Genomic DNA, 19933 nt, shown 5'->3' with positions numbered 1-19933 from the left:
TGACAATGTTCAATTGGATTAGTTGATCAGTGCACACCTTGACTCACCTTCTGGATGGTTTAAAACCACTGGAATGCTAAGAATTTGACCCTCTCTGCCATCTGTATGTTGTCTATTCAAAGGGCTCAAGGTGTCTGTATTTGTGACCGCACACCTGGGCTGTTAACACCGAGTGTGATGCAATGTTTACTTATTGAAAAGTGTTCCCCTCTTCACGAATCATTAGTGTACACGTGGTCCCCAGCTCAAGGACAACCTGACTTACAGTGTTTCGTACTAACAAACAGACTCCCAAGGCCATAAGGATAATTAATAATTCAGGAACTAGTTTCTTCCATGCATGTAAACAAATTGGCATGGCATAAATGGTTCGTTGACGCAGCACCTATATGCTAGCGGCTAGTCCCATTTTTTATACGGTAGCTTATGCACAGCATCACTTTCATCTTAAATTTTTTATTCGATTTTGTGAGTCTGTGATTACCCTTATGACCATGCTTCCAAAGCAAAAGTCCACTGCAAGTCCAGGTGAGCCTGCAGTGAAGACAAAGGTGATTACAATGGAAAGGAAAGTAGAAAGAATTAAGCTTTCGGAGTTGCCAGACTCCATCATTCATTAGGAAAGCATTAGGCTTCAGTCGTTGAACTATCAGAACAATTATAAAGGATGCCATCAAAAACATCGATGATTCTTGTGAGGAAGTGAAGAAATCAACAACGAAGTGGATGTGAAACAAATTGTGCCCTCGTTTCTGTGATGATTATCATGACTTCACAGAAGAATACATCGTCAAAGCCAAAAAAGCTGTGGTGGAGAGTGGCAATGCACTGCAATTAGACATCAATGAAAATGATGTCATTCCCATTCACAAGAATTAACCAATGAAGACGTAATGAAAATAGAGAAGCAGCTGATAGAAACACAAGAACACAAATCAGAAGATCCAGAGCCAAGAAAGTTTATGACAAAAGAATTAGCTGAATCCTTTTGTCTCATTGAAGCAGGATTTGCTAAGCTTGAAGAGTAAGATCCTAACATTGAGCGATTTACCAAGGTTTACCATGTAGTTAGTGAGACCACCAGCTGCTACAAGGCCATTTATGATGAAAAAAGAAAAAGGCTGTGCAAACAACCCTAGATACCTTTTTCAAGAAACCAACTTCAGTGGTAAGCTCCCCTCCTCCAGCAACAGATTCAAATCCTAATTCTCCAACAATCACTTCAGTGCCATCTTCATCATCATGTTCCAGTTGATGTTAGCCTAAATTTTGTTTATGTTCTCTTTGTTTGAATTAAAAGAAAGAGCATAATAGTTTCTGTAACTTATTATTACAGTACAGGGGCAGTATTATTATTATTACAGTATTACACTGTATTATTATTGCCACATATGAGCCATTATAGTATTGTTATTATTATTATTACTGTATATGCGCTGTTTACTAGCGATTCGAGTTACAAACAAATCCGACTCAAAGACGTTGTCAGGAACGAATCTCATTTGTAACCTGCGGACTGTCTGTATTGTGTTTAATTTTAGGAATAATGCAAAGATAGGAAACAATTAGGGGAGGCTTGAACAGAAATAAATGCAAAAATATAATATCGGTGATATTGCTATTCCGTGGGTGTGTGCTGCATGCCTAACACACCAGGAATATATGCCCTGATATATATCTTTATTTATAAAATTAAGTAATTTAAATTCATCAACAAGCTTTTTCTCCCTTAGCATTCCATTCTTCATTCCTGTTGTATAAACAAAAACTAATACTTATTGCAGAGATAATTTTTCTTGTAATTACTCACACTATCTGTACAAATGAAATTGCAAGGTGATATTATTTCAAACAGTGAAACAGCTTAAAAGCAAATTAAAGATTGTTACATGAAAATGGACAATCTCATTTGTAATACTGAAGCAAGGTTAGTCATACTTTTGTTAGCTGTACACTCCTGAACTGTGCATATCAGAAAAACTGTATTGCACATATTCTCATTTCTGACATCGCTATATTGATGTAGTTGAGGATTTTAAATGCGTAATGATCTTACTAGTATATACTTGTACATACTAGTTAGAGATCATGTAAAAAAATAGCAATATGTACATGAAATAGGGTCCATATTTCAGATTATTTTACAATTAAATGTCAGATAAAGTGACGTTATATGGCAATAGTACATTTTTCTTCTAATTTGAAAGGACAGAGTATGATTCATTTTGCAGTATTAATAATTACATGATTTTTAATGTGAATACAACATTTTAAATATGTTGTACAGAAGTGAACATGCAGAATTTATCAACATTGATATTGCAAAATGGCAGTTTACATATAATGAATTAGTCATACATAAGTAACTGACACTAACCTATGATATTCTACTACTCGGGAACTGAGTAGTGATTTGTGGGCATTGTTGTATTGCACTACCATTTGTCCAATTGAAACTCACCAGTTAGACCATGTGATTCTTATATCCCTCCATCTCGGTTCTCTCTTACTATTTTCTATTGTTGTATACTGCGTAGACGTGTACAGATGTCGTGCCAGGTTGACAATTTCCTAGATGCTAGCACTATCATGTTTACATTCACTTCAGTTATGCTGTTGCCCTATTATTGCACTGAATGCATGTGCATGTGCTATTCTATGTTGCTTGCCACCAGATGTTGGCAAGCAACAAAGAATATACAACAAATGTTGCATTCAGGGCAGTCATGCTGACAAAAGGTTAATAACTAACTAAAAAAATAAATGTAATAACTAAAAAAGTTAGTTATTACATTTTGAAATGTAATAGAGTTGGTATTTGTGTTTTTATATATATATATGTACTGAATTTATATACGAATGTACTGAATATATATGTACTAAATGAACCAAATTACAAAATGATGGTACAACATGACAAAATTTCATGCCGGCTGGGGCGTCGTCCGGTTAAACAAGCCCCCCGTTGTTTTCACCAGGGAAGCAGGGTGAACAGCGAAAAAGTCAGCTACTGGAACAAATCTGAAAAAACACCCGAACTCGACATCACCAGAGTTAAAGATCGGTACTATCAACATAAGAAGCCTGAATGGCAAAGAAATGGAGCTAGCTGAGGAATTAGATAAGTACCAGATTGACATAATAGGGGTGACTGAAACAAAAAAAGAGAAAAACTGGTGAGATCTGATACAAAATGTTATATTCAGGCAATGACAATCGAGGAAATGAAGGAGTCGCCATAGTATTCAACACTAAATACGAAGCTAATCTTCTTGAATGTCAGCAGTTATCAGGTAGAGTGATGTGGGGAAATGGACAATGAGACTTATTTGTGCCTATGGTCCCACAGAAGGTTCTAATAAGGTAGTAGTGGAGGAATTTTTTGAGGATTTAGAGAAAGCATCTGACACAATGAAAAAGGGAAGGTTGGTCCTTGTTGGGGATCTAAATAGCAGAGTAGGAAGTGATTGTCAGACATACAAAAATATATTGGGAAAATTTGGAGAAAAGAGCAAAGCTAATAATAATGGCAAATATTTCTTGGATTACTGATCAGGCCATGGTTATTACTAACACCATATTCCAACATAAAAATGTGCACAAATTCACATGGAGAGAAGAGGCTAGGAATAAGAAAAATCTCATTGACTATGTTATTGTTGATAGTGATGTTTTCTCCTTTGTGCAGTACACCAGAGTGTACAGAAGATTTGAAGTTGGATGTGATCACTGCTTAGTCTTGAGCAGGATAAAATTGAATTTCATATTGAAAAGATAACATGTAAGAAAGAACTCCATGGAGGACACAGGAAGTTAAAGAGGCAGTGAAGGAAAAGAAGAAAGCGTATCAAAAGTTCCTGGCATATAAGTCAACTTGTGCTCTTAGAGAGAATACAGAGACAAATGTAAGAAAGCTAAACACTGTGTCAAACTAGCAAACACTGTGTCAAAGTCATGGGAGGACTTTGGCAAGAACATAGAAAATAAATATCAAGAAGGTGGCAAAATATTTTGCAGGTTGTTGAAGAAGCTTAGAAATGGAGGAAAGAGTACTGTGAAAGGAGTTAGAGATGATAAGGTGGCATGAAAACGGGAGAAAAAGATATCCTTGAAGTATGGAGTAATTACTTCGAGAAATTGCTAAACGAAACATGCAGTGATAGCACAGTAGTAAAAAACACTCGACAGGCATACAGTCAGGAATACATATCCATACTTGAAGTAGAAAAAGCCACCAAAGGCTTAAAATGTGGAATGGCAGCAGGAGTAGATGATATTCGACCAGAAATGCTGAAGTATGGTGGTATAAAAGTCTTACAGTGGCTGCACTGCATAGTTCAGAAAGCCTGGACAGAGGGACAAATTCCCGATGATTGGAGTAGAGCTCTCATAGTACCCATATATAAAAAGGGAAATAAAACTGAATGTGAGAATTACAGAGATATTTCCTTACTGAGTGTGTTCCTGGTAAGATTTATGCAAGTATACCTGAGAAACGGTGAATTGTAGAAGAAAAGCTTGGTGAAGAACAAGCTGGATTCTGGCTAAATAGAGGCTGTCAGGATCAGATCTTCACTTTACAACAAATAGTGGAGAAATCATGGGAATATAACAAAGATCTGTATTTAAGTTTTGTCGATTTGGAAAAGGCATATGACAAGGTGCCAAGAGAGAAGCTATTCAATACGCTACAGTTATATGGTGTCAATTGGGTATTATATCAAGCAATATTTAGTCTTTATTTGAGTTGTAAGTCAGCAGTTAGAATTGAAGGAAATAGAGGAAGATGGTTTAATGTTAAATCTGGTATGAGACAACGATGTACATTATCCCCTCTGTTATTCATTATCTATATGGATCACATTATGAAGGAAAGCAGTATTAAACACAATATCAAAATTGGAGATGTTAATGCCAGCTCTTGCTTTATGCGGATAATGTTATACTTATCAATAAATCTGCTACGAGCCTGCAAGATTCCTTGGTTAAATTGAATAACTATTGTAATAAATATGGTATGAAGGTCAGCAATAAAAAGACAAAGACAATGAAAATACGCAGAATTGTTGAAAATGTCAACTGCATTGTGAACAGAGAACTTATAGAACAAGTAAAACATTTCGGCTATTTAGGCACGATTTTTACTGAAAATGGTAAATTAAATATAGAAATAGACAACAGAATCAGCAAAGCTGGTATGGTGGGAAGTCAGCTGAATAAATTCATATGGAATAAGAGAAAAATTAGTCAGAACACTAAATTAGCTGTGTACAAGACAGTGTTCAAACCAGTTTTAACTTATGGATCCGAGTGCAGGGTCAGAAGTAAAACACCTGACCAACGACTAGAGACTGCACATATGAGATTCTGAGAAAGATTAGAGGCGTGAACAGATGGCACTGATGGCAATATCATATTAAAAACGAGGATATTAGGAAAGAACTTGACATTGTCAACATCCAGGAATGCGTTAGCAGAGCTAATCTCAGGTGGTGTGGTCATTTTAACAGAATGGGTGAGGAAAGATTGGCAAAACAAGTGTTCTCTGCCAGGTTGGCAGGAAAATGACCCAGAGGAAAACCAAGATATATGTGGATTGATACGGTACAACGTGCCTTAGACCAGTGCTGCCCAAACTTCTGGATGTCAGGGCCCCCTTTGCAAAAATTAAAATATTTCACGGCCCCCCTCGAAAAAAAATTGTAATAGAGTGATATATTATTATAATATTTATTGTATTTATGTTTAATACAAAACATACACGGCAAATATTGCAAAAATCAAATGCATATATTACATTTTTTGCCTCTTACTGTTTGGTTCTGAAGATGATGCGGCCTGTTCTGGTAAAATATGAAATACTGTCCTTTTTTTTGAGTCTGTTTCTGCTTCTTCTGATTGTTCGCGGGAATTTTTTTTATTTTTTATCAGCCACTTATCCATCTCAGTGTTAAACTTTTTAATGTAGAATAGATCAAATAATATCACCACTTACCGATACTGGCACACCACAGACTGATAACATGAAATTAGTGAATATTACCTGAATAAGGGAATCCCCGGACCAGGAACATTTTTCTCTTTTGTGACTTTTCTCCCTTTACGGCAATTAAGCCTAACGTGAAACAGCAAAGGCAGGTTATTAAAATGTGCATATGATTGGTGCGGTATTAACAAAAGATCATACAACCAAAAGATGAAAGTATTGCTCACAATTGAGTTGAAATGCTAACTCTCTTCAACCGAATTCCATATGTGACACTGCCATAACATTCATTATTTATATATATTACTTAGTTTTAACACTTTTAAGATTTTTAACACGTTCGGTTGAATTTTATTGCTGCTTTGGGAAATCAAACTCGCACACATCTAATTAATAAGAATAGTTTTTAGTTAGATACTGTATTTGCCCATGCAAATGTTTTGTTTCAGTCTATACAGCATAGTTTCTGTATGAGGGGACATGTGATTAATTATTTGTGTGTTTTTATCCCAGTTGTCTCTAACTGCACATTTTGTTGAGAAATATATTACACAGACTCCTCATACCTTATTCACTGGCATAATAAAAGTCCTTGTTTTTATTGCTTCTGCAGTATAGTGGTTGTTAGGGAGGGTTGTTGCAGTGTTGTTTACCACTGCAAGGGAGTTACTATCTCCCCACATGAACTTGTTTAAGCTTTTTTTCATGTGTGAAGTATATGCGAAACTTTTATTGGTAACAGAAAACTAGCTCAGATGACAGTGATAATATAAAATGAGTTTTGATATGTATATAAAGTCAATATCAATAGTCCCTGATTACGAATGCTTGATGAAAGGGACAGGAAGATTTGGAGCTTTTCCTGGAGAGCATGCGAAGTAAATACAATTAACCACTGCTTTGAAATGAAACATATGAATAAGCAATATTACTAATATTCATTAAGCGCCGAAATACGCAGGAAGCAAAGTTTGTGAACCAACACCAATGTGTGAATTTTTCCATTAAAATATAAAAAATAACAAAAAAGAAATAATAAAAGTTAAATACATTTCTTTTAAAATAAAAAAAATCTACTTAGTCTTAAAACATTTTAAATTTGTTTTCATTATTTCACGGCCCCCCTCAACAAAACCTACAGCCTGCAGTTTGGGAAGTGCTGCCTTAGATGATAGAAATATAAGATCTGATAATATTGGAGTCTTGAGAAGTAACAGACTGATCTGGAGGAAAATTGCAGATAGGAAGTTAGTAATGATGTAAATTTTTCATGTAGTACTATCATATCCTGTACACCCCTTGAGGGTACATGGCAAGAATTTGATGATGATGATATACTGAATTTTCATGAGGATGAATGACAGTTGTAATTCTGATGTGGCTGCCAAAAGTTGAGAATTAGAAATTCATTTCTTGCTCAATAAAAGATTCTAATTGTAGAAAATATGAATCACTTCACACATTGCATGTGAATGAATGGCATCTCTTCACTTGTTTTTAAAATAGTTTCTTTTATATATCAAACATTTGCACAGATGTTTTCATTCTGACATTTATTTTGTTTTTCTCAGGAATTTGCTTAGATATAGCAAAAGAGTTTAAAATGGATCCAAATTTTTGCCTGCTGTTACAACCTTATTGCTTAATTTGGAAATCATTAATAAACTTTTTGCTGTTTGAAACTACTATTTTTTTTTAATGTGGTTCCCACCCACATTAAAAAATAAAAAAATACAAATGTGCTGTAGGTTATCAGTAAACCTACAGCACATTTGTATCATGGGTGAGCTAAGGATTTTTTCCCCATTTTTATCAATTTTATATTTTTTTGTAATTTTTTTATTTATTTTTATACAGTCTAGAAATCCTGCTCTAGAGACCAAATATGAAACTTTTTCAAGCCAATTCAGTACTCCAGTAAACAGGGTAGTCGTCTCACCCCAGGCAATGAAATTCATCTCCCACCTAAAAACAATCACAAATGTCTATGCCCACAGCAGAATTCGAACACACAGACTGTTTGGAGAGCGGGTACACTAGCCACTCGGCTGACCAGGCAAGAAAATTATTCCATGATTAATTACTTAATTTACACTTACAATTAACTCGTACTTAATCATTGCACACTAATATGGATTCTGACACTGTTAAACAAGACAATTATCTTTATAAAAAAAAAGAAGGGCTGTCTACCCAACATACTAACCCATGCCCTCCAAAATCTTCTGTAAGAGTTATAATCATTCAACAAATGCTTGTAGACCTGTATGCAAATGAATAGTAATATTAAGAATAGTAATACTTCAAAATTTCAAAACTGCATTTCACATTCACATGGCAGCATTCTTTCAGTGTACTTTTTTTTTTGTCTTCTGTGTCGTAATTGGAATAGGGATTATATTAAAATTAAAGTGATTATATTAATAGGAAAAATTTTTGTTTGATGAAATACAGATTTTTCTATTGTCATTTTTTTTTAAATTATAAAGTAAAAAAAAAAAATACAAAAATCAACAAAAAGAACAATGTTTTTTACTTTGGGGAAACAAAAAATCTAGAGCTGCTTCTGCCTTATTACATCCTTTTAATAGAATTGGATGGAGCAAAACTCATGTAAAAATTTTTATTAATTTACTTGCCTCTTCTTCTGGAAGAACTGATACTTATAGAAAAATAAAATTTCTGCTCTTCATCTGAATTCTTCGGATATTATGATTAGTTTAGATATTGTATCCTTGTTTACTAATGTTCCTTTAAACACCATTGAATTATACAAAAAAGAATTTCCTTCAGATATTTTTAGACTGTGATTTTGTAATACATTCTGGTTATTTCTCCTTTAAAAACAAATTATATCAACAAATCTAAGAAACAGTATATTTTTGAACATGTTTTTGATAACATTTTACCTAGACCAGTGTTTCCCGTTTTTTGGATCATGCCCCACCTCAACGTCTCAAAGATTTTGATTCCCCCTCCACCATCATAATAGTCAGCCAAGTTCTGAAAAAGTATAATATCTTCTTCTTTCACTACGCGTTATTCCCGTTTCCTATGCTCCTATGCAGGGTCCACGCGTTACTTAGATGTGACTTCTTGTTAGTACCACTCCCAACTGACCTGTCGCTTAGTCTGCCGCTGGGGGGGGGGGGGGGATATTTTTGGCTGTAGCAGCGTATGTTCACGAGGCTGGTTTGCCTGCTTGCAGGATGAAAAACGTCAGATAAACTGGCGGAAAAAACCCTACTGCCCGTGCCCAAGACCGACTAACTTGGCTATGCCTGAGGAAGTTCCTCACGTTCGATTCCCGACAGGAATCGAACCTGGGACACTCCTTCCCCAGGCATATGGTTGCAAAGCCACTAGGCTAACCGTGCAGACTGAAAAAGTATAACATAAATATGTATGTGTACATTTTCTAATTGCCCCCCACCCCACCCCAAAAAAATTCAAATTTCCCTCTGTGGGACATATGCCGCACGTTGAGAAACACTGATCTATACAGTGGTACAGATATGTTGATGATATTTTTGCAGTTTGGAATGACTTTTCCTCTGAGTTACAGTAGTTTCTTTCTCAATTAAATGCTCTTCATCCCAAGATCCAGTTCACCTTACAAGAAGAAGCAAGTAACTAATTAGCTTTTTCAGATCTTCCAATTCTTCATCAAGCAGATGGTAGCCTACATTTTTCAGTTTTTTCGAAGAAGACTCATACAGGCTGCTATATCCATGCCAAAACTCATCACCATCCTAGTCAAAATGCTGCAACTATTAAGACTCTAGTACATCATACTCATTCTTTGTTTTTCAGGCAAACGTTTACAGAAAGAATTAAGACACATTAATTTCACCTTTTTTTGTCTAATGGCTTTAAGTATTCTTTTATTAAAAGAGCTTTTAACAGTTATGGTATCTCTACCTCTTCCAATATAGAAGAAATAGCTCGCGTTCCTATCCCTTATGTACTGAACATTACTGAACACATAGCAAAAGTTAACCACTGAATATTTTTGTTGCATTTTGTCCTATCAGAAAAACTTAACCTTTTTCACTTCTCCTAAAGACAAACCTCCACATCTCAGTTATCCAGGCATCTGCCAGATTCCTCGCTCTTGCAGGTAATGAAAAGAATGGATTTTCCTCAACACACTATCAGATTGATAGCTAATTTGTACAGTGAGCAAGAAGCCATAATAAGAATAGATGTCAGACATTTTGGACAAAAAGGAAAATTTACTTTTATTAGTTTGGATTTGCAGAACATGCAATCAACACTTAAACATAGTTCATTGGAACAAGACGAGCTCTTCATAAAATTTGTTTCCTCGTAGACATCTTCATGAAGAAATGTATGAAACCTTACTCTGTTATCCTAACTTAAACAGATCTGATAGTCTATGTCTATCCGCTTTATGAGAGATAGTACTTTTTAAATCTTTCCTAACTTTATTTTGTCTACACACACACACACACACACACACACACACACACACACACACACACACACACACACACACACACACACACAGCCTACCAATAACCGTTTGGACATCTCTGTTATTTGAAGTTATGGAATATTCCAGGTTTTTTAATAACATTAAAACTGGTGTGCAGATAGTAGAAATCAGTATTTCATCGTAGCAGTTGAATACAAGTGGTATGGCAACCCGATGTGAACTCGATGACTTCGAGAGAGGTGTCATCAATGGCTGTCACATTGGTGGCATGTCCATATGTGCCATTGCTGCTCAACTGGAACATCCGAAATCAGTGGTTGGTGATGTAATCAACAAATGAAAATGTTATGGCATCACTAGTGCAGGAAAACACCCAGGGTGGCATGCAAAAACTGGCTTTAATCGGCACAAACCATTCATGATGAGTTCAAGAGTGCCAGTAATACCACGGTGATCACTAATACTGTATGAAAAGAACTTCATTTACTGGGTTTCCATGGAAGAGCAGTGGCACTCAAGCCTAACATCACAACAACGAACAAGGCAGCTCTTCTGGCCCTGATGTAAAGAGTGTGTGAACTGGACAATTGACCAGTGGAAAATGGTACTCTGGAACGATGAATCAAGGTTCACTTGTTTCCAGTCTGTTGGCAGAATGTGGAAGCAGCCTGGTAAATGCTTGTTAGTACAGTGTGTTGTACCCACAAAGTTTCATGGTGGAGTAGTAATGGTGTGCATTCAGCTGGTTTGAACTGGGACCACTAGTTGTCTGTGGTTCCATGAAGGCGGCTCAGTACCTTGATATTCTGGATAATCAGATGCTGCCTACACTGGAGTTTTTATGGAACGAACCTGTGTTACTATCAAGACGACAATGTCACAAAGCTACAGCTGTTATGGAATGGTATGAAGAGATGAGTTTTACAATGACTGCCTGGCCTGTGCAGAGTCCTGACCTCAACCACATCGAACATCTGGGGGACAAATTGGAGCGGCATGTCCTCAATCTGTCACTCATTGAACTCAGTGCTGCTTTGATGGAGGAATGGAGACAAATTCCACCTGATGTCTACCGCACATTGGTGGAAAGCCTCCCTCAAAGGGTGCAGGAGATGATCCAAGCCAAAGGTGGACATACCCAATATTAGGGTTCGCCTGCTGGTATCAACTGCAAATTACTAAAGTGTCCAGACAATTATTGGTAGATTGTGTGTGTGTGTGTGTGTGTGTGTGTGTGTGTGTGTGATTTTTTTAATAAGTTAGGAAATTATATACCTTTTTAGTTATCTTACATTAACTACTCAGGTTGCACTTTTTAGAATTGTCTGTTTATTGTTTAATTGCCTTTCTGTGATGATGTCTATGATACTTGGGTGAAAATTCTATATTAATAAAGCTTTTTTTACATGAGTTTTCTCCATTTTTATAATTCTTTTAATTATGTCAACTCACAGTAATTCATTATTGAAACAAATTGCATCCTTTCCACTATACCATAAAATACTGAAAAAAGTGCTGTGCAAAATTTCAAACTCTAAATGTGTTTCTAGTATTTTAACATTATTTTTATCCAGTGCATATATGTTGCTCTTAATTAACTGCATGCTGGTACAAGCATACCGACAACTTTTAGCATTTAGTATTTTAATTTTATCATTATCATTGTTTCAGAACAAAAATAGTAGTTTCCCCTCCTGAGCAAGAAAGACAACGTCAGACTATTGTTATACATGATACACCCAGTCCTGCTGTTAGTGTTATTACCATTAGTTCTGACTCAGATGAAGAAAATGAATCAACTTCTTGGTATGTTATTTATGAAATATTAATTTATTAAATTAAATCTGAACTACATCTAAATTATTAAATTTGAACAATTTAATTGATAGTTTTTCATATCTTGATTGAATAAGGTTGTGTATTAACAAAAAAAAAAAAGTTCCCCATGAAATATTTTGAATAGTGGCAGAACCATAAAAAGTTATAACAAAATAACTTGACATTTTAATGTTTAAGAATGTGTAAGCAGAGCTAATCTGAAATCAAACCAACATTTGAAAATGAAACAACAACCTTGTAGTTTAGTGGCAAACTCTGAAGAAAACATTGATTTATTCAAGAAGGTATATGATGAAATTGTTTGTGAGGATAGAACAATAAGAACACCATAGTAGATACAAGATGTTAAAGAAACAGTCCTGAAAAAGAAGAAATCATACCAAAAGTTCCTAGCAGATGTCCTAAAAAAAATACAGAGAAAAATATAAGAGAGCTAAGCTATGTGTAAAATTAGCTAAACAAAAGTCATGGGAAGACTGGTAAGAAAATATAAAATAATTATTAGGAGTGTGGCAAAATGTTCTGGAGGCCATTGTAAAAACTCTGCAATGGAGGAAAGATTGCTGTAAAATGAATCAAAGATAAAATGACATGAAAACTGAAGATAACTATATCCTAGATTTCTTGGAGTAGGAAAAGCGAATAAAAAACTTGAAATGTGGAAAGGCAGCTGAAATAGATATTCGACCAGAAATGCTCAACTCTGGTGGTATAAAGGTTTTGCAGTGGCTATACTGCATAATTCAGAGGGCCTGGTCAGAAGGTCAAATTCTAGATGAGTGGCGTAGAGCTGTCATAGTTCCCCATCTATAAAAATGGGAATAAAGCTGAATGTATGAATTACAAAGGAATTTCTGTACTAAGTGTTCCAGGTAAGATAGTTGATAAATCATCGGATAATAACAAGAATCTTTACTGAAGTTTTATAGATCTGGAAAAGGCATTACAAGAAGGTTTCTAGAGAAAAATTTTTCAAAACACTACAATCATACTGATTAAATGGAACATTATACAAAGTAATATGTAATCTATATTTACATTGTAAATCCATCTATTTATTGGACAACAAAAGCAACGGTCACTCAGATGTTTGGTGATGTATCACACCAGTCCTCGCTACATGGTCTTGTTGTATGCTTTTCTGGAGACAAAGATCAATCACTCCATACACACCATCCATCCATTCATCTTGTTGACAGTCTACCCCTTCCTCTTGAGATACGAGTGCCCCAACATAGGAGTTTTTTGAGATACAAGCCGTCACTAGGTAGATTTTTTTGCCTTGAGTTACGAGCCAGAATTTGAGATACGAGCCTGCTTCGGTGACGTTACAACCACCACTCTGCTCAGATTCCTGAGTCTTGCACGTCGTTCAGTTCAGATGTTTACCTCACTGCAGAAGCATTTCTTTTGTGTTGAGTTTTAATTTTTTTTTTTTTTTGTTTGTTTGTTTTTTGTATGTACAGTTATTTAGCTAATTTTTTTCGTATAACAATGAGTCCAATGAAGGTGTATGTAGAGAAAAGGAAAAAGGTGATATCCATGGAATTAAAGCGTGAAATAATAGACAAACATGAGCAAGGCGTAAGAGTAATAGACTTGGCAATGCAGTACGATCGCACTACTTCTACAATATGTACTATTCTGAAGCAGAAGGACTCGATACCAAAACACTAAGGGCGTTAAAATTATTTCAAAGCTACGCAACTCTGTCCATGGAAAATATGGAGAACCTGCTGATTTTTTGGTTGACGGGGAAGCAGCTTGCAGGAGACACCGTGACAGAGGCTATAATTTGCGAGAAGACACGAGCCATTTACGCAGATTTGCTGCACCAGACCCCAGATACTTCAGCACAGGAGGCTTCACAAGAGCAGTTCAAAGCCAGTCGTGGGTGGTTCGAAAATTTCCAAAAAAGGACCGGCATTCACTCCATTGTCAGGCATGGTGAGGCACCGCGCTCTGATTCTAAGGCAGCTGAGGAATTTGTAGAAACCTTTGCTGAATTGATCGAAGCCAAAGGATACATCCTCCAACAAGTTTTCAACTGTGATGAGACAGGGCTCTTCTGGAAGAAGATGCCAAGCAAAACTTACATAACAGCAGAAGAAAACAAGATGCCAGGTCCCAAGCCCATGAAGGATATGTTGACCTTTGCACTGTGTGCAAATGCAAGATCAAGCCACTGCTCATATACCACTCAGAAAACCCCCAGAGCCTTCAAGACACATAAGGTTTTAAAAGAAAAACTGCAGTTATGTGGAGGGCAAACCCAAAGGCATGGGTCACCAGGCAGTTTTTTATGCATTGAGTCAACTTGGTCTTTGGTCCTGCCGTTAAGGAATACCTCAAGGTCAGTGACTTACCACTGCAAGCCCTTCTCGTCCTTGGCAATGCTCCTGCCCACTTACCAAACCTTGAGGACGACATCCTCAAGTTCAGCTTTATAAAGGTTCTCTACTTTCCACCTAACACCACCCCTATCATACAGCCCATGGACCAACTGGTGATCTCCAATTTCAAGAAACCTTTTACCAAACACATGTTCCGATGCTGCTTTGAGGTTACGGAGAGCAGAAACCTCACCCTTCGAGAGTTCTGGAAGGACCACTACAACATTGTCATATGCCTGAAAATTATTGATATGGCCTGGCAGGGTGTTACAAAAAGGACCTTGACCTTTGCATGGAAAAAGCTGTGGGCTGTGGCTGAAAGGGACTTTGAAGGATTTAGACCTGAACAGGAAGTGCTGGAGGAGATTGTGTCCCTCGGAAAGTCCATGGGCCTGGAGGTGGATGAGGGAGACATCAAAGACCTTGTCGCCACACATTCCGAGGAACTGATAACGGAGGAGTTGACAGAACCACACATGCAGCAACATACGGAGGTTCTGCAGGAGATTGATACACCGCAGAGGAGGTTATCTCTTCAAGTGAGATAAAGAAAGTGTTGCCAATTCGGACTTTATTGAAAAGAAACACCCTGAAAAAGTTGCAACTGGTCGTGCAGCAGCACTATTTAATGACACTTGCCTAACTCATTTCAGAAACATTCTAAAAGGGAGGAAGAAACAAAGCTCCTTGGACAGGTTTCTATTGAAACGCCCTGCAGATGAAAGTGACGTAAGCTTGGCAAAAAAAGAAAAAACTAGTGAAGAAGAAAAGTTAAGCAAAAGTGAAGTGAAAGAAAAATTTAATATCATATGCTAATCGGCTCCGCCAACATCTGTTTATTTCTTTAGATTCTCTTTTACATGTATATGTGTAGTATTTGGTTTTATTTTGTTTATATACAATATTTGTTCATTATAAATACATTATTGTAAAAAAAATTGGAGTGGTTTTTTGGGGGCTGGTATGAATTAATCTCATTTTAATTAATTTCAGTGGGGAAAATTGATTTGAGATACAAGCTTGGTCATGGAATGAATTAAACTTGTATCTCATGGTACCACTGTATTTCAGCTTTCTTCTGTCAATATCCTTAAGGAGCCTTAAAGTTTTACTGATTTTTTTCTAGCACCCATCCATTTGTCTGCTTTTCAGTATGTGATATCTTCAACAGCCTTCTGTAACACCACATCTCAAAAGCTGCTATCCTTTTCCTATTATATGTTCCAAGTTTCACATCCATAAGTCACTGTTGGAAAAACATCAAAAATCTTCAAATTTGTTCTGGAGATAGATCCACTATTCTAGATTTTAGGAAGTCTCTGACTGTTGTTTTATCCATTCCTAATCTTCTTCTGAATAGCAATTCTTCACATTAATGATGGATCCCAGGTACTTAGACCTGCTGATTTCCTCAATTCTTTCTCCATGAAGGTACACATGTTTCTCAGAAGCTTCCTTGTCTCTGTTTCCTTTGAGAACCATAATCTTTGTCTTGCTAGGATTAAGCTGAAGCACTCTGTTTTTCTGATCTTGTTTTTGTAAAGAATTTGTCCTAGTTCTTCCTTGTCATTACAAAGGAGTATATCATCAGTGTACCTCAGATTAATCTACCACGTATCCTAATTTCTGTCTTAAACTCATCCAATGTTACATGTGTGATGTCCTCAGCATAGATAATAAACAAGTGAGGAGAAAGTAGACCTTCCTTGCCTAATTCCCTTTTCAACCTGAAGCCAATCAGTTAATTCAACACATGTTCTTATCATGGCTTCTTGCTCCCTCTACAAGTTAGCTATCAACCTGATAGTGTGTTGAGGAAAACCTTTTCTTTCCTTCATTCAATTTCGTTTATTTCATTATTTCCCACAGTTTGACATGCTGAACACAATCAAAAGCTTTAGAGTAGTGTATGAAACATATTGTCATTACTATTGTGAGTCTAAATTCTTTATACTTTCCAGTGCTCTGAGGCAAAGAATCTGATCTCTGGTACCCTTTCCTTTCCTAAAACCTGCTTGTTCCTCAGGCACATCTCTGCCTCAACTTTGGACTCAGTCCTATCTAGGATGTTCTTTAATAAAATGTTGTTTGCATGAGAGATTAAACTAATAGTTCCAGTCTCTAGGCCATGATCCAGTCTCCCATATCCTTGTAATCAATCTATGAAATACTCTTATCCCTCCATCCTCTGTGGCCTTAATTAACTCTCCTGGGATTCCTTCTGCATCTGGGGCCTTATTGTTGTTAAGCTGTTTAATTTCTCCTTCAAACTCATGCCTAGATGGAGCAGGTTCCAAATCAAAATTTTCTTGGTGAGAGGGCTCCTCCAAATTTTCTTTATCCTCTCTGCTGTACAGTTCCTCACAGTATTCTTTCCATCTGTTTTTGATTTCCAGTTCTTCTGTTAATACTGCCCACTTCCATTTTTGATAACATTCGATTTGGGCTTAAACTTGTGCTTCAGGTCATGAACTAATGAAACATCCTTTTATAATTGTGCCTCATCATCGTCATCTGGAACTCTGTCTCTCATATTTATTAGCATAAAAAGTTTCCTTGTTCTGCCTGATGGCTTTCTGACTTCTCTATGTAATCTCTTACATTCTTCAGATCCTGTGTCTCTGTTTCTCCAGATGTCTTCTTATTAGGCCGAGAGAGTTGTAAGTCAACAAGTAGAATTTCAGGAAATGCAGGAAGATGGTTTGTAGTAAAATCAGGGGCAAGACAAGCATGCATATTATCTCCACTCTTATTCATCATCTATATGATTGCATTATGAAAAAAAAGTGGCATTAAACCTTATATTATGATCAAAGATATCAAACTCAGTTTTTTGTTTTATGTAGATGATGTTATGCTCCTAAATATATCCAGTGCAAGTCTCCAGAATTCTCTAAATTGCATAATACCATAACAGATTTGATTTGAAAATCAATAATAAAAAGACCAAAACTATGAAAAAGGCAGGAACATAGAAAACTATTTGCATTCTCAATGGAGAACCTGTAGGGCAAGTAAAACATTTCAACTATTTAGGCATGGTTTTTAGTGAAAATGGCAAATTAAATTTGGGAATATACAACAGAATAAGCAAAGCTGATATTATGTAAATCCAATTGAATAAATTTACATGGAATAAAAGAAATTAGCCAAATTTTAATTTCGTGACCAGGAAACTAATGGTATATAAGACTGTTCAAACCAATGTTATGGATCTGAGAGGTGGATTAGAAATAAAACACTTAATCAAAAATAGAGACCACAGATATGAGAGTTCTGAGAAAAATTAGGAAAGTGAACAGATGGCACCAATGGCAGAATTGTATTAAAAATGATATTAGAAAGGAACTTAGCATCATTAGCATTCAAGGATGTGTGTGTGTGTGCAGAGCTAATCTAAGATGGTGTGGGTATTTAAACAGAATGGGAGAGGAAAAATTAGCAAAGCAGATGTTTGATGCAAAGATGGCAGGAAAGAGACCCAGAGGAAGACCAAGATCAAGGTGGATTCATTCAGTCAGAATTGCTTTAGAAGAACAAAACGTTAAGATAATATTGGACTGACAAGTAATCGGCTGAATTTCCCTGAACCAAAAAGGTGACTTTTCTGCTATGTTCTCAATAGACGGGTAGACACTGTACAACACTTCGTCTGCAGTTCGGACAATTTTCCCAATATTTAGGTGTGTTAATATAATTTTTCCGTCTCTTTGCTGTACTTCACCATTGTTAATTTTAACATTTTGAAGAGAAGGAATGTGCATTGTATTGGTTTTGAGAGAACTTCTCTATCATGCCATAGTGACGATTTCTTAATTCACTTCTGCCCTGGTTCCGTGGGATATGACAGGCAGTATTTGTCAAAAATCGCTGCTAAATAAAACAGTTATTCCACCCATTCTTCTGTCGTCTGATCTGATATCCCTCAATGCTCTGTCGACTGCTTCCATAGATGTTTTATGGGTCATTGTATGTTCATTCCAAACAATCAAAGAGACCTTTTCGACAAATCACCTTGTTTTGATATATTCACATAAGTGTATCATTAGTCACATTTGTAGGTGGTAACTGAAAGTAGAATGAGCAGTTCAGCACCTTACAATACAGTAGCTGCTATACCTGAGGATGCCACAGACAGAGTGGTTTTACCTTGGCTTCTCAACTTAGCTAATAACAAATTTAGTAAAAATGTTTTCCCAGTACCACCTGGAGCATCAGAGAAAAACAGAGGTCCCTGATTGATTTTCAAAGCTTGTTAAAACATTGTGAAAAACTTCAGCTTGATCTGAAGTTAGTGATTGTTCATGCTGACCTAATAAATCCCGAGGTTCATTGAAATTGTATGAGGCTTTCCGGATTAAATCTGTATCTATAGGCAAATGAGATTGTTCATTATCGGGAGACCGAAATCTGTAACACTCTTGCAATATTCTTGATGTAAGATATCTTCTGGAAAATGATTTTTGTAAGTTGACCATAGTGAGAAGAGGGTCACATGTTGCAGTGAACCAACATTACAGCAAATAGAATGTGCAAAGATGACTGTGAGTTTGAAATTTTTGCATCGCCAAGATAATGAAACCAGTGAGAATAATCTTCTATCAAATTCAAATCCTTACATGCATTCCGGTATGTCAGATGTACTACACCATTTACTGTTCTTTGGTTGCTGAATGATTTTGGTTCTTTCACATGCATCAAGAGCATTCTCCAATAAAAGCATTCAGTATTATTGGGATGTACATTATAAACACAACCTAGAGCATCACTCTTTTTCACACCAGGATAACCATCCATGTTGGCACCCTGTCTTTTTCATTGAAATTTAATGTGATGTCAGGTGTAGTATTGTAGGTACCTCTTTATAGGTCAGTGTTTGGGCAAAATTAACTTCGATGCATAGCTTTAAAAAGACTGCTAATGTCCCTTGGTGACTCCACTGTGCTGAGTTCATTACTTTTTATGAAGTATACTCTTTGACCATTTTCAAGATGAACTACGGTTGGATGGTGCTCATGAATATCAAAAGATAAAATCTGCGAAACAGCTTCAGAGGTACTGATATATCGTCCGGTTTGGTATAGTTCTACTTCGCTACATTCATTTTGCAAACATAATGTAGCTATGTCTAAGCCCTTGTTGATATACTTGCATACATATTTGAGGATTTCAAGATTTGTGTGTATTAAAAGGCACTATATGGCAATTATCAATTTCAAAAGTTCCTTGACTGTTATGTATGGTAGCAATTTGGCC

General features: G+C 36.3%; 1 protein-coding gene across 4 annotated transcripts in view; it reads left to right on the top strand.

Annotated features, from left to right (window-relative positions):
* Positions 1-19933, top strand: part of LOC150092678 (uncharacterized) — a 387183-nt gene that overhangs the window by 279643 nt on the left and 87607 nt on the right. For all 4 annotated transcript variants that reach the window (XM_090414782.1, XM_090414783.1, XM_090414781.1 and 1 more), the window contains exon 19: positions 12117-12251. In XM_090414782.1, coding sequence (XP_090270908.1) covers positions 12117-12251 — 135 coding nt within the window. The remainder of the gene's footprint in view (positions 1-12116; positions 12252-19933) is intronic.

The sequence above is a fragment of the Typopeltis vanoorti genome, chromosome 25, assembly GCF_054136105.1.
Source record: "Typopeltis vanoorti isolate ZY-2024b chromosome 25, IOZ_Tvanoo_1.0, whole genome shotgun sequence".
Taxonomy (NCBI): Eukaryota; Metazoa; Arthropoda; class Arachnida; order Uropygi; family Thelyphonidae; genus Typopeltis; species Typopeltis vanoorti.
Note: the sequence above shows the minus strand (reverse complement) of the source record. Positions and strands in the feature narration are given on the sequence as shown.